Below are 11,658 nucleotides of genomic sequence, written 5' to 3'. Positions count from 1 at the left end.
AAACTTTGGTAAGCTCAGCAACTCTGGAGTTAAGAAATCCAAGCGCAGTGCAATAACAAATCTTCATTACAGACCTCATTCTGCCCTGCAGTGACCTGCATAGGAAAAAACAGGATAGTAGTGCATGTGCAATTTCCTTGGGGACTGCACAAAAGTCTAGATTTGTGCTCTTCCTCCTGCATCTGATTCCTAAAGATGGCTTTGCTTGCCCAAAAGAAATATAACCCAGAAAGTCTGTCTCACCCACAGAGAAGAGGATTTGTACATATGGGCTAGTCAAAGCCTTTTTGAAGACGACAATTTACAGTGGTAAAGGTCAGGAGCTGGACTGATGGAACACAAAACCAACAGGATGAGATGCAGAATTGCACATGGCAGAGGGAGCTAGATCTACCCTTTTTGTCAAATAGCCAAAGAGCTCACATGGCTCCCAAGCCAGCTCCTGATCATGAGGACCTTGGTCCAAAATGTGCTTTGTAGCCAGAAACTGAAGAGATATGTTTTCAATCCATCTAGGCAAGCTCAGAGACACCATGCTCATCCCACCTATGTATCATGATAATATGAAAAGCTGTTTCTTCAGTGGTATTCTCTGGTAAGGTAACTGGTAGGTTCCCTTCTAGAGATGCTACCACCATTTGGACAAAGCAAGCTAAGTGTTCAGCATTATTTCATAGTGTCTGTCAACTTTCTAGGAGTTTCTAGTAGAACAACTATCTTTTGATAGTTGAATGGACTCTGGCACAGATAAAATTACTCAACCAAAGTAACCCAGACAACCCAAGATAAAAACTCTACAGTGTGGTAGGAGGTCAAAACTTTAGTTTCCCCAGGTCTGCCTGTTGCAGTCATAGCTACTGAAAAGCAGACCCACCCTTGCTGTGAAACATTCTCACTTGAGACCCTCATCTCAGTGAACTCTATATGAGGCTCAGTAGACATCCACTTAGCTAAGTATGCTAAGACATGTAATTTTGTCTTTCTCCACCTTGACATCTTCATGTGTAGCATCCTGTTAAGCAGATGGAAGATAATGCCACTGGTAGCTGGTAAGGATTTCCTGCAATTATAATAACAATATGAAGCAAATATATGCAGTCTGAATTGAAATGCTGAAATTGGTTATTGTGCTTCTATGATTGTAGGAATAAGATCTCTCCTCAGCCTTCTCTGCTTTAGAAGAGACAGCTTTCAGCTGTCTCAGCCTCTCCACATAGGGGAGGTGCTCCAGTCCTTTCATCATATTTGTGGCCCTGTGCTGGACTCTCCAGTCAATATGTCCATGTCTCTCTTGTACCAAGCAGCCCAGAACTGAAGACAGTGCTCCCAAATATTCACTGTGTTTTTATGGCATTCAAATTCTGAGCCTGTCTCTGCTCTATTTGAACTGAAAGATTGTTGCATTAAGGGTTTATCCACTGCTTCCTCTATCTGAGGGATGAAAAGGCAGAGGTGGGGAGGAAAACAGGTTCTTGATGGATTAAATAATGACACAGAATTAGCAGTATTCCTTTGACTCCAGAACTCCAGGCTCTTGACTAGCTTGGTTAAACATGCCTAATTCCTTCCAACAGAGAGAACAAATGGCACAGGTACACACTTTTGGTCCAGTGCAGTCCTGGAGATTTATTTTCACTGCTGGATTTACAGAAGCTGTAGTTTCATTTCACCCTCTTCTCTCCACTCATACCATTGGGATGCAAAAGGAGAAGCTGCCACTGGAAGAAATATGTTTATATGTTTTTGTCAATGAACAGCAGGCTTCATTTTCCTGGCCCTTCTGATATCAATGGAGATGCAGGGAATTGAAATGAAATCTGATGGTCAAAAATAAAGGAAAATTACTAGGTTCCCCCCCCCCCAGAGATCTGAAGACACCTGTTGTGACAAAGCTTTTATTTGCCCTTATAGAACAAACAAGAGAATGACTAGGCAAGGGAATATGTCCCAGGTCTCATGTGGTCACAAACAGCAGCAATCTTGTGGACTTGTGGACAGAGAACAGATCTACTGGTGAGAGTAACTCACCCTTATGGGCAACAAACCTGTCCTTGTAAAACACTTTAGTGAGGGTATGGACAAGGCAAGTCCTTGCTCTGTGTGAAGCTTCAGTTTGCAGGACAATGATCAACATACCACTGATGAGGTCACTGTGAGATGAAAAAGCTTATGGGATTTATCTAAGTGTTTTCTCACAGATCCATGGAGCCCAAACTTCACAGCTGGAGGCATGAAACTGATCTTTCATCAGGACAGCACAATTTTGCACAGGGCTGTTAGAGTGGACCCTGCAAGAGACATGGAACAGTAGTGAGAACAAAAGAAAATACTGAGATTGTCTCCTGGAGACAAGAAATTAAAAACATCTGATTTTGAAGGGTGTAGCCCAGAGGAAGAGAAACAACCTGACCTCCTAAAAGCAGCTGTTAGAAAATAAAAGGTACACCAAAGAACCTATCTACCCACCACAGCTAAGTAATTTTGCCACCACAGAACCTAAATCAGAACCAAACAGGCCTGCAGTGGCAGGGTTCAGGCAGATATTCACCAGCATGTGAGTGGCAGTGGTGAAAGTTTCATGGAATGATCACTGCCTGCAAGGAGTTTGTAGGAACAGAAAGCTGGATTTATTCAGGGAACTAAGCCAAGTGCTCAGAGTACTGACCTGTTGACAGTGAGATCTTGGGCAAGTTTTCCTTGTTGGAGAGACTTTAGAAACTAACTCATTGCCTTAACTGCCATAAAAAGGAAAGAGCCAGGCAAAGTCACTGGATAAAAACATGTTTTCCCTCATGGAAAACACTGAATTTAGTCCAAGTAAAGACTGAGATGAAATTAAGGATCTGACTTAGGTTGGCACCAGTAGAGCAGGAAAGGGCTGGGTCCTTGTACCCAGTGACACCAGCATTCAACAGAATGGGTGCAAGGTGGCTAAACCCAGTAAAGCCAAACGCCCTTCTGACCAAGCATCTGTGTGCAGGTAAAAAAAGTCCTTGGTCTGAGCAGCTGGAGGGAAGTAGAGAGTGAGATACTAACACTTGACTTGCTTTTCACAGGTACATGCCCTTACAAAGTACAGGGCAGTAAAAAATAAACCCTGTTGAGCTTAGTGCAGTACAGGTGACAGGAAGAAGAAAATCTACCCAGGAAGAAAGCTCCTGACATCTGGCTGTTCTGGAACACCAGGCAACCTGAATAACCACTATTGTTTTTAAAACAGAATGAAACTCACTTGGCAACACTGAATATAGAGCCGTCCTCCCAAATCCATCCAGAGCTTGTACTGTTCCTCAGTCCAATCCAGAAACATTCTGCTTGAATACGTTTGAACAGATCCTAGAAATGATGATGAATTACAAAGTGACTAATGAAAGCCAGCCTGAAAATGAAGGTAAAGATAAGTAAAGAGAACAGGGAGCAAGATACATCCCCTCACCTCACTGTTCCTTAAGTGACTGGCAATATTGCTTCCCCACACCTTCTAATGGCAGGGCCAGGAGTCGGACTCAATGATCCTGATGGGTCTCTTCCTACTCTGCATATTCCATGATTCTATGATTCTGTGAACTGCACCCCAGTCTCCTGGAGTTTCCTGTACACAGCTTTATGTAGGAAGGTATGCTATTAACAACCTACTATACAGCTAAGTAGCAAGCTAATATGAAGTATTAACAATTAAAGGTAAAATCAGAGCAGGGAAGGGCAGGGTAGGGCAGGAAGTGCAGGCACTGACAGATATGTGTAACAAACCCACTATGAAAGCTGTTCAAATTTTGTACACATTTTCCTCCTATGTGTTTTCAATGTTCATTTCCTGTTAGCTAAGTTTTAACCTCTGGTTATTATTAAAAGGTAAAGCCTGCAACAGAAATTCTGCCCTGAAGTAAATTTCCCATCCCAAACCCTCCTCCCCACAAAAAAGACAGAGCCAGTAGAGGTAAGTTTGTCTTGTCCACCTTTGCAACCAAAGAAGAGCAACTTTTCAAGGATATGGCTGGGCTTCATCCTTATCTCCTGCTGCCATAAACAAAGCTTCAGAGAAGACCTCTTCAGAGAAAAGCATTAACAAAGCTGGCTTGGTAAAGTTGTGGGAATAGGAGCAGCCTGACAAACCACTGAAGTGTTGCTGGTGGTTTGGAGATGACTGCGCTTCCCTAAGCACTTGGAGGTCAAGCAATCACAGCCTTTGCAGTACAAGGCAGTGACAGCTAGGAAAGTCTTGTTTAAATGGGTGAATCTGAGGAGGGATAATGGGTGACACTCTAGTGGCAGAGATGGTAGTAAGAAAGCAGCTAGAACAGGAAGGCTTTCTTCATGCTGAGAAATGGGTAATATTGGGAAGATACCTATTTCTCAAGGAGTCAGGATTTGTCTAAGCAAATGTGAGAGCCAGGAACATACTCCCAGTCAAGCAGAGACCTGGCTTTGTAATCCTCCAGAGAACATCACACAATGCAACTTCTGTCCAGGAACTGGAAGCTGTCCACGTTCATTGGACCTGAGCTAATAAGCCCTGGCTTTAGCAAAACCGGCTCAAGGTTTCTGCTCTGCTTAAGCAGATGTGCCTCAGTGCCCCAGTAATCAGCACTACCTGTTTCTCTAGTGACCATACATGCCCCTGCCCCCAGACAGCACCTGCAGTGGAACACATGGTTCCTTATTTCACCAGCACAGCTGAGGTACTTTAGCAGAGGAAGTAAGCATTGAAAAGAGACTGAGAAAGAAATATCTAAGCATGAACACAGGGAATGGCATGGGTCACTGAGCAGGAGGGGCTGGAGCAGCACAGGGAGGAGAAGTATCGCTGTTGCTAAGCATTCCTTGAGAGTGGGGATGTATCAGTTTGTAGGCAATTAATACAATGACTGCTCAGTGCCATGGTCATTTCCTGTAATCATTCATATCAGCCTTATTGGGAATAGGAGAGGAGGTGGAGAGAAGCACTGGAGAAGGCTGTCTCCTACCATCCTTCACAGGATGATTCTGAGTACTGGACAGTGGCCCTCATCTCTCCCTTCTCCACTTTACTTCTCTGCTTCCTGCAAGCTTGGTGATGTGTAACATCACAGTCTGTAAGTCCTTCCTCTCCTTTAAAACCAAAATATTGCTGAAGTGACAGCACTGCTTGTATGTCAGTCACTTAGGTATCTGCAAGGAAATGGGAGATCCTCAAAGCCAAAGAAAACCATTACCATCTCCCAGGTATCACTGATGACCAGGAGGTGAGCTCCCTGTGCCCTGCAGGATTCCTGGCTGGAATTCCAGTCCTTTTTCTCCGTAGAAAAGGAGTAGCAGCTCCCTCTGTAGGCCACCCACTGTTGAGGGCAGTGTGGGTGGCAGTCACCTGTAAAAGAAGTCAAAATACCCATACTCTGCTCTACCATTAATCAACAGAAACACTTGTAAGCAAGGACCTACTGAGAAACAACTCATTTGGATAGTTGAAATGCAGAAAACCCAAATCAGGACAAGATTCTGAAAATAACAGTGTAATTTCAAAACCTTACAACAGTCACATGCACTCTGATGCTAGTGGCAAGCATGCACACACTCACCCTGCCCCCAGATTTCCACTGAACCACTCAGATGCCCAGTAATACCCAACTGGCTATCTGAAAACAGATCACACCCTGTGGGTTCACACCCCACCTTAGGTGGATGGATTTTAAGCAACTAACAGTAAGCTCCTCCACATCTGCATGCGTGCAAATATATTACAGGCCTATTTGTTCTACTGCTTACCACTACATTTATCAGGCAAGTCTACAAAGACTTTTCAATGTGTGTAACTGTTCTTTGCCACAGGATCTGAAATGGGTTTCCTGGAATCTGCATGAGGAATATATTCTTCAAAATATTCTGGATAGACAGTGGGTACATAATGCTGGTAGAAACCTAGAACAGCTTCTGGTTTTAACGCCATATAGTGGAGTTCCTGTGGTAGATGTGTCACTGGTCCTTTGCTGTTGGTTGCTCACGCTCAGCAGCCCTTTGTACACTTACTCATCTTCCAAATCAAAGCAACTGCTAGGGAGATGCTCAGTGTCCCAAACCCTATAGCCAAGCCCTTCAGAACTGCTGATGACAGACAGGGAGCTGTAAAAGAGAAAAGAAACCATAGTGAGCAGAAGCCAGATGAAAACTGACTGGTTTTTACACAGTTTGCTTGTGTCCTGGGCATTTCCACAAGGAACTGCACTATTTAGAGCATCATGTCTGTATACACTTTGCACATAGTGGACATCACTGTCCCTGCTCAGCCAAACTGGGGCCTCCCCATGCCCCTCCCTATCAGCCCAGGGCCCCATTTCAGCTGCGTTTGGGGACACCAATTCCCAGTACCTTTCTCCACATCAGCTACAGCTCTGCCCCTGCCTGGCCACAGAGCCTGCTGGTCCAGCCTCTGTGGTAGCTGACCCCAGCAGAGGTGAGCTGGAGCCACCTAAGCACCATATGACACCTCGTGCTGGCAGGAGCCTCCCAACAAATCCATTCCTGCCTCAGCATTGTAGCTTGGGGTGAAAACCACAGAGCTGCATTGCTGCAGCTACCATGTTCCAGCTCATGTGTAAAAAGAAATGCAAAGCTTTTCCCCCAGCTCACCCAGCAACAACAACAGGATTAATCTCAGCATCCTGTTCACATGCTCAGGCATGTGGTCATGCTACATATTCCCAAGACACTCCCAAGGCAGTTCTACATTTTTGTCTTCCATGGTGGGGTGGCAGGATGAGAAAACCAGCCTTGAAGACCTTGGGACATCTCCCCCTTTACACTTTCACCACCACTGTTTGCTGTTCACTTGCTGCCAGTGGCAGAGGGGCAACTTCCACTGTAGCCCAACACTGCTTACTTTCAAAGGACTGGTCAGGACTGGCCTGTAGAGGTCTGCTTATGTACAGCATGACATGTTAACCTCCAGGCTACATGTTGCTTTTCCATTGCCATCTCCTGGAGTCATGTTTGACCTCAGAGGCATTCACTTTGCATAAAACATTTGAAATCTCAGCACTAAATTCTCCTCTCTCCCAAACAGAAGAAAGGATGACACTTACTGGCACGGATGAGCTCCAGGGGAGTTCGGTTTGCTTGTTTTATTCATCTCAGTATGATAGCTGCACAGACAACAGCACTTCCTAAGAAGCAGTAAATGTGCAGCTAACTTACATACCACATCCTGCTCTTGTGATGTTCCAGAGCCTTCTACCCAAATCTAGCAACAAAATTCCCATGGATCTAATGAAATTTGAGGTGCTTCTCTCTTGGTCATATCAAGAGACCCAAAGAAACACATTTGATCTCTTGGTGGAAGATGAAAACAAATGCAGATCACATAAGAAGACTATTATGAGAAAGATAAAGAAAGCCAGTGCTGAAACAGAAGGTAGGGACTCCACTTAAGAACAAGAACACATCCTTTAAACATTGCAAGCTTTGTCCAAATACAGAAAGTAGACCAGATCAGTAAATTAATAAAAATTAATTATTTTTGATCTTGAGCAGTTTGCAGGCTTACTTATGTCAAGGCCAGTTTCTCATCTATAGCAACACACTTAAGCCTGTGGTTTTACCTAGAAGTTTCTAAGGTAACAAAGGGAGATCATAAGGGAGTGTTGTTGTAAGCATCATTCTTCTGGTAGAAAGATCTTTTCTAAGATAGAGGTTTTCTCATGTTTCCTGAAGCTTGTAGGATCTTCTAGCTGTCCCAAACATAGTTTAAAAATAGCGACATTTCTTATTTTTTTAAAATCATTATTACATAACAAAACCCCATCTCTTTTCAGAGAAAAAATACAGAAAGACTTTTCAGTTGCAACCTACTCCTCAGCTTCACACAAAGGGACAGCGAGAGAACTGAAGGACTTGGACTGTGTCTGGAGCTTAAACTTGGCTCTGCTCTCTATTCCTCTTGTTTGTACCCCTGGCAGCTTGGGTTTTGTCATCAGATTAGGCCTCGAGAGAATGAAGTCAGCCCAAGGTTAAGGGGCAGGGTGGAGGTTTTTCTCTGCAGATTACAACTGAAAAGTTGGCAAAAAGGAATAAACATCGGATGAAACATAACTCCTAGTTCTGAGATCACATTTGTATACTTGTTTTCCTTCTTCTCTTGCCTCTCCAAAGAAGCTGTCTCCTGCATCCTTCAGATCACTGTTACATTTTTAGGGAAAACTACCAGGACAAGGCAAATCAGCATGGCAGTCTTGGAAATGGTTAATCCTTAAATGTCAGCACCGGGCACAGAGCTGGTGCCTCTTAGCAATACATAGAGAAGTTCACTCTCCATTGTTTCAAACCAACTGCAAGAAAAAAGGGAATGATTCATCATCGAAACAAAATCCCAGGGCACCTCCACAACTCCAGCAGTGGGAGAGTCACTAAAGTTCATAAAAATGAAAAAAATATGGCATTAGATAATTTTGGAAAGAAAAAAAAAAAACTGAAGTGGGAAAACAGGAAGTGTTTGAGGTGAATTTAAGCTGCACTTGAAATGCAGAGATCAATCCAGGGAAGTGTAATAAAGTATTTCACAAATTTCACACCCGCTGTCCTGCAGTTCACACTTCTTATAACAGGTTCAAGGGTTCCTGAGTTCAGCTCAGCCCTGAACTACATGTGAAGCTGTTGCAGTAGATGGGAGAAGTACCTAAAATGATTTTGAAACAGGAGGAAAATTTGAATGGAGCATCCAGAAATATTTCCATATAGTTGTCTGGGGAACTGTGGAAAAGTCTGTGCAAGGGGGGAAGTGGACTGGTGGACATTTAATGTAATTATCCAGTGTTATCACTTTTGGGTACAAAACACCCAAAAGGTCTCTCAGTGCTCTGGAGAAATTACTCTGATACTCTCCATTCATTTGCAAGCAACGTGACCAAATATTTTCAGGTTTGTAAATCCAGATTCAGTTCAAAAACTGAAAGCTGTTAGCATTCTACAATTCAACTCATCTCGGACAATCTGAAGAATGCCACTGCACTGTCCCAAATAGCTCCCCTCAGCTCCTGCCTACCTCAGCACAGGAGCAGCATGACTACCTAGAGCCAAGGAGGAGAATTTGAGATAGAAAGATTCTGTTCTTGGCTGTGGCACAGACCTGGTTATTGCTGTTACTACAAGCATGCTGCACAGGCTAACACTGTCTTACGTGACTGCCGTACTGACATTCTGGTAGTGCAGCATATCTAAGGCTCTCTGGAAGCCAAACAGAAGAAACAGCCAGGGCAACTCTTCATTTTTGAGGAGTCCATAAGCACAAAACCTGTTGGTTTGACAAGAGGACTGATCTACACACCTGTGATACTGTGCCTACAAAGTCAGCAAGAGTGTGCATTTGAACAGAGGAAAAACACCTGAATACAAAAAACACACACCACTCAGAAGTGATGGAGGCAGGGACAGATTTAAACATAAAGACGTTAAAAAGAAAGGTACTTAAAATGAGCTCCTTAGGGATCTCTTTCATGCTGAAGAGAGCTGAGAAATAATCAAATAATATGCACAAAAAATGTGTTCAACTATCAGCTTCCTTATTTTTGGTTGTCTGACCATTGCTCAAAAAGATGAGGTTCCATAAAAGAATGTGGAGAGTTGTTAAAAAGAAAAATGCAAACATCTAAAGAGGGCATCAGTTAATCCCCATTCAACAGGGTGGGGGTGAACAGGAATGGCAGGAAATGAAAGGATGTTACTGTGTTTTTGGATGAAACTGAAAACATAATTTCTGGTGTAAACATATGCAAAAGCATGACTGCCTTCCAAACAGATGGAGTGTGAGTACCAGACAGGAACTGGGGAGTTTCTGTGCTGGCTTTGTTTCCATAGTGAAGCAAGTGACCAGGCAGCAGAAAACACCACAGGTATACAAAATTATTCTGATCAGGATATAGAAATCTTGCATCCCACAGTAAGAGTCCCTTTTGCTGTAACACTTGAAAATTTAAGGTCAACCATTAATGTTGCAGCCAATGCAACATCTAAATGCAAATGCAACTCATCTAAAGCATACTAACATTTTATAGAATCATAGAATGATTTGCGATGGAAAGGGCCCTACAGCTCATCTAGTTCCAACCCCTCCACCATTTTGCATGAAGGAAAGAATTAACAAAGAATGATCACCAATTCGAAGTTTGACTCTTTGAAGGTGGTATTTCTCAACTAAGCAGGCAGAGGAATTGTTCAGTGTGACATTTCCAGATCTAATCATGGATAATGGAGAGGAAATAAGGAAAGAAAAAAAATTAAGGAAAACACAAAGAAAATCTTCCTGATAGAAAAGTGCTCTGAAGAACTGTTTCACAGCAAAAGCTGAAAATTTGCTCTCTGGGAGGTATGTAACACTAGAACACAGAAAACAGGAAAAAAATCACAAAAGAATCCTGCATAGGCCCACAGGAGAGAGGCTGGATGATCTCATATACTTTCTCTGTCTCTGATCTCTGATTAGCATGCACCTCTAATTTATCTGTATTCGCATCTTGCCTGCCTTTCAAAGAACTACTGCTCACAACCTCTTGCTGCTGACAAGCAGACAACTTTAAACCAGTTTTGAAGAAAAAGGATGCCTGGGTTGAATGCCCAGGAGTAGGCACTGAAGGAGGTCAGTGAGAGGGAGGCGAAACATGCTGGGTCTCTAACTCACCAGCTTTTATTACATTAAAATATCCATGATAATTTTAGAACCAAAGCAACAGCTCTCTAAGCTGGCACTCAGAATCAGTGGCCAGTTCAAAGTGTTTCTGTTAAATATTGCTTTCACTCAAAGTAAAATGTTTCGTTGCCCTACCTCATCCATCTTTCCTCACCTCTTTTTTCCTGTGGAGCTTTGGCCCTTGGTGGAGGAGTCTGAGAGAATTTGACAGAAGTATATGTTACTTCCTCGCTGTCTTCAGCTGCAGAAATTTCTGATCTGCTTGCCTCCATGCCAAAGCAAGGAGTGTGCACAAAAAGAGGTTTCGATTAGGCTGTTGAACAACAGGGCTCTACATCTGCGAAACAGGAAACCTGAGGCTATATTCAGAAGCCAAGAAATATGAAGCTGCTACCTCTATCTCCAGCTGTTCAAGATAACCAAATTTACAACGGAATGGAGAGCAATGGAACTGCAGCCGCTTTCATTTTCTAACCTGAGGAGGATGTCTCAAGAACAGCTGCTAATGGAAAAGGTGATTAATCACAAAGTTCAGGGTCTTCTAATTGTCACCAATGCAAAATGGGCATGGTTACACCAATGCAGCAATTGGAAGGATTCATGCTGCTCTGAGAAGCTCCCTTAAAGGCAGAAGCAGCAGGATTGTGGCAGCACAAGGTGAAAAAGGTGAATAGAGAGAGTACAAGGTGAAAAGTGGGATAAGCAATGGCTAAGACAAACTGGCAACCCAACTGTAGTCAAACAGGAAGTAGAGATGAACAGCATGGGTTTGAAAAAGAAGCCTTGTGAGTTTTGGACAATTCCACTTTGGACTGGGACCTCTGTCTATACCTGATACTGGTGTGACTGTGTTTGAGACACAAGGCAGGCACTGAGAGCTGGCATTCCTCAAGATGCTCCAAGTCAACGTCTCAACAGCATCAGTAGAAAGTAGACAGGGAGGTCCTGAGGAAAATCTACCAAAGGGGCACAAAGAGGATAAAGGGACCAGACCTGTCCTGGGAGGA

The 11,658-nt window shown here is 43.4% G+C and overlaps 1 protein-coding gene across 1 annotated transcript; it reads right to left on the bottom strand.

Annotated features, from left to right (window-relative positions):
- Positions 1–2,176: 2,176 nt before the first annotated feature.
- On the bottom strand, positions 2,177–10,923 carry KLRG1 (killer cell lectin like receptor G1). Its single transcript, XM_062487455.1, has 5 exons — positions 10,806–10,923; positions 6,004–6,096; positions 5,193–5,344; positions 3,233–3,336; positions 2,177–2,288 (listed from the first exon to the last, which is right to left on the bottom strand). The coding sequence occupies exons 1-5, from the start codon at positions 10,921–10,923 to the stop codon at positions 2,177–2,179; spliced, it is 579 nt and encodes a 192-aa protein (XP_062343439.1).
- Positions 10,924–11,658: the final 735 nt, after the last annotated feature.

The sequence above is a fragment of the Cinclus cinclus genome, chromosome 2 (genome assembly GCF_963662255.1).
Source record: "Cinclus cinclus chromosome 2, bCinCin1.1, whole genome shotgun sequence".
Taxonomy (NCBI): domain Eukaryota; kingdom Metazoa; phylum Chordata; class Aves; order Passeriformes; family Cinclidae; genus Cinclus; species Cinclus cinclus.
The sequence above is the reverse complement of the archived record's forward strand: the minus strand, read 5'-3'. Positions and strand labels throughout refer to the sequence as shown.

What these genes read in the sequence shown, in the direction of transcription:
- KLRG1 (XM_062487455.1), bottom strand. Translation starts at nt 10,923, where the DNA reads ATGGAGGCAAGCAGATCAGAAATTTCTGCAGCTGAAGACAGCGAGGAA. An exon ending in TCAGTGATACCTGGGAGATG is followed by an intron (nt 3,337 to 5,192) that starts GTAATGGTTTTC and finishes CATCATTTCTAG; the next exon opens with GATCTGTTCAAACGTATTCA. An exon ending in TCTATATTCAGTGTTGCCAA is followed by an intron (nt 2,289 to 3,232) that starts GTGAGTTTCATT and finishes TGTCTCTTGCAG; the next exon opens with GGTCCACTCTAACAGCCCTG.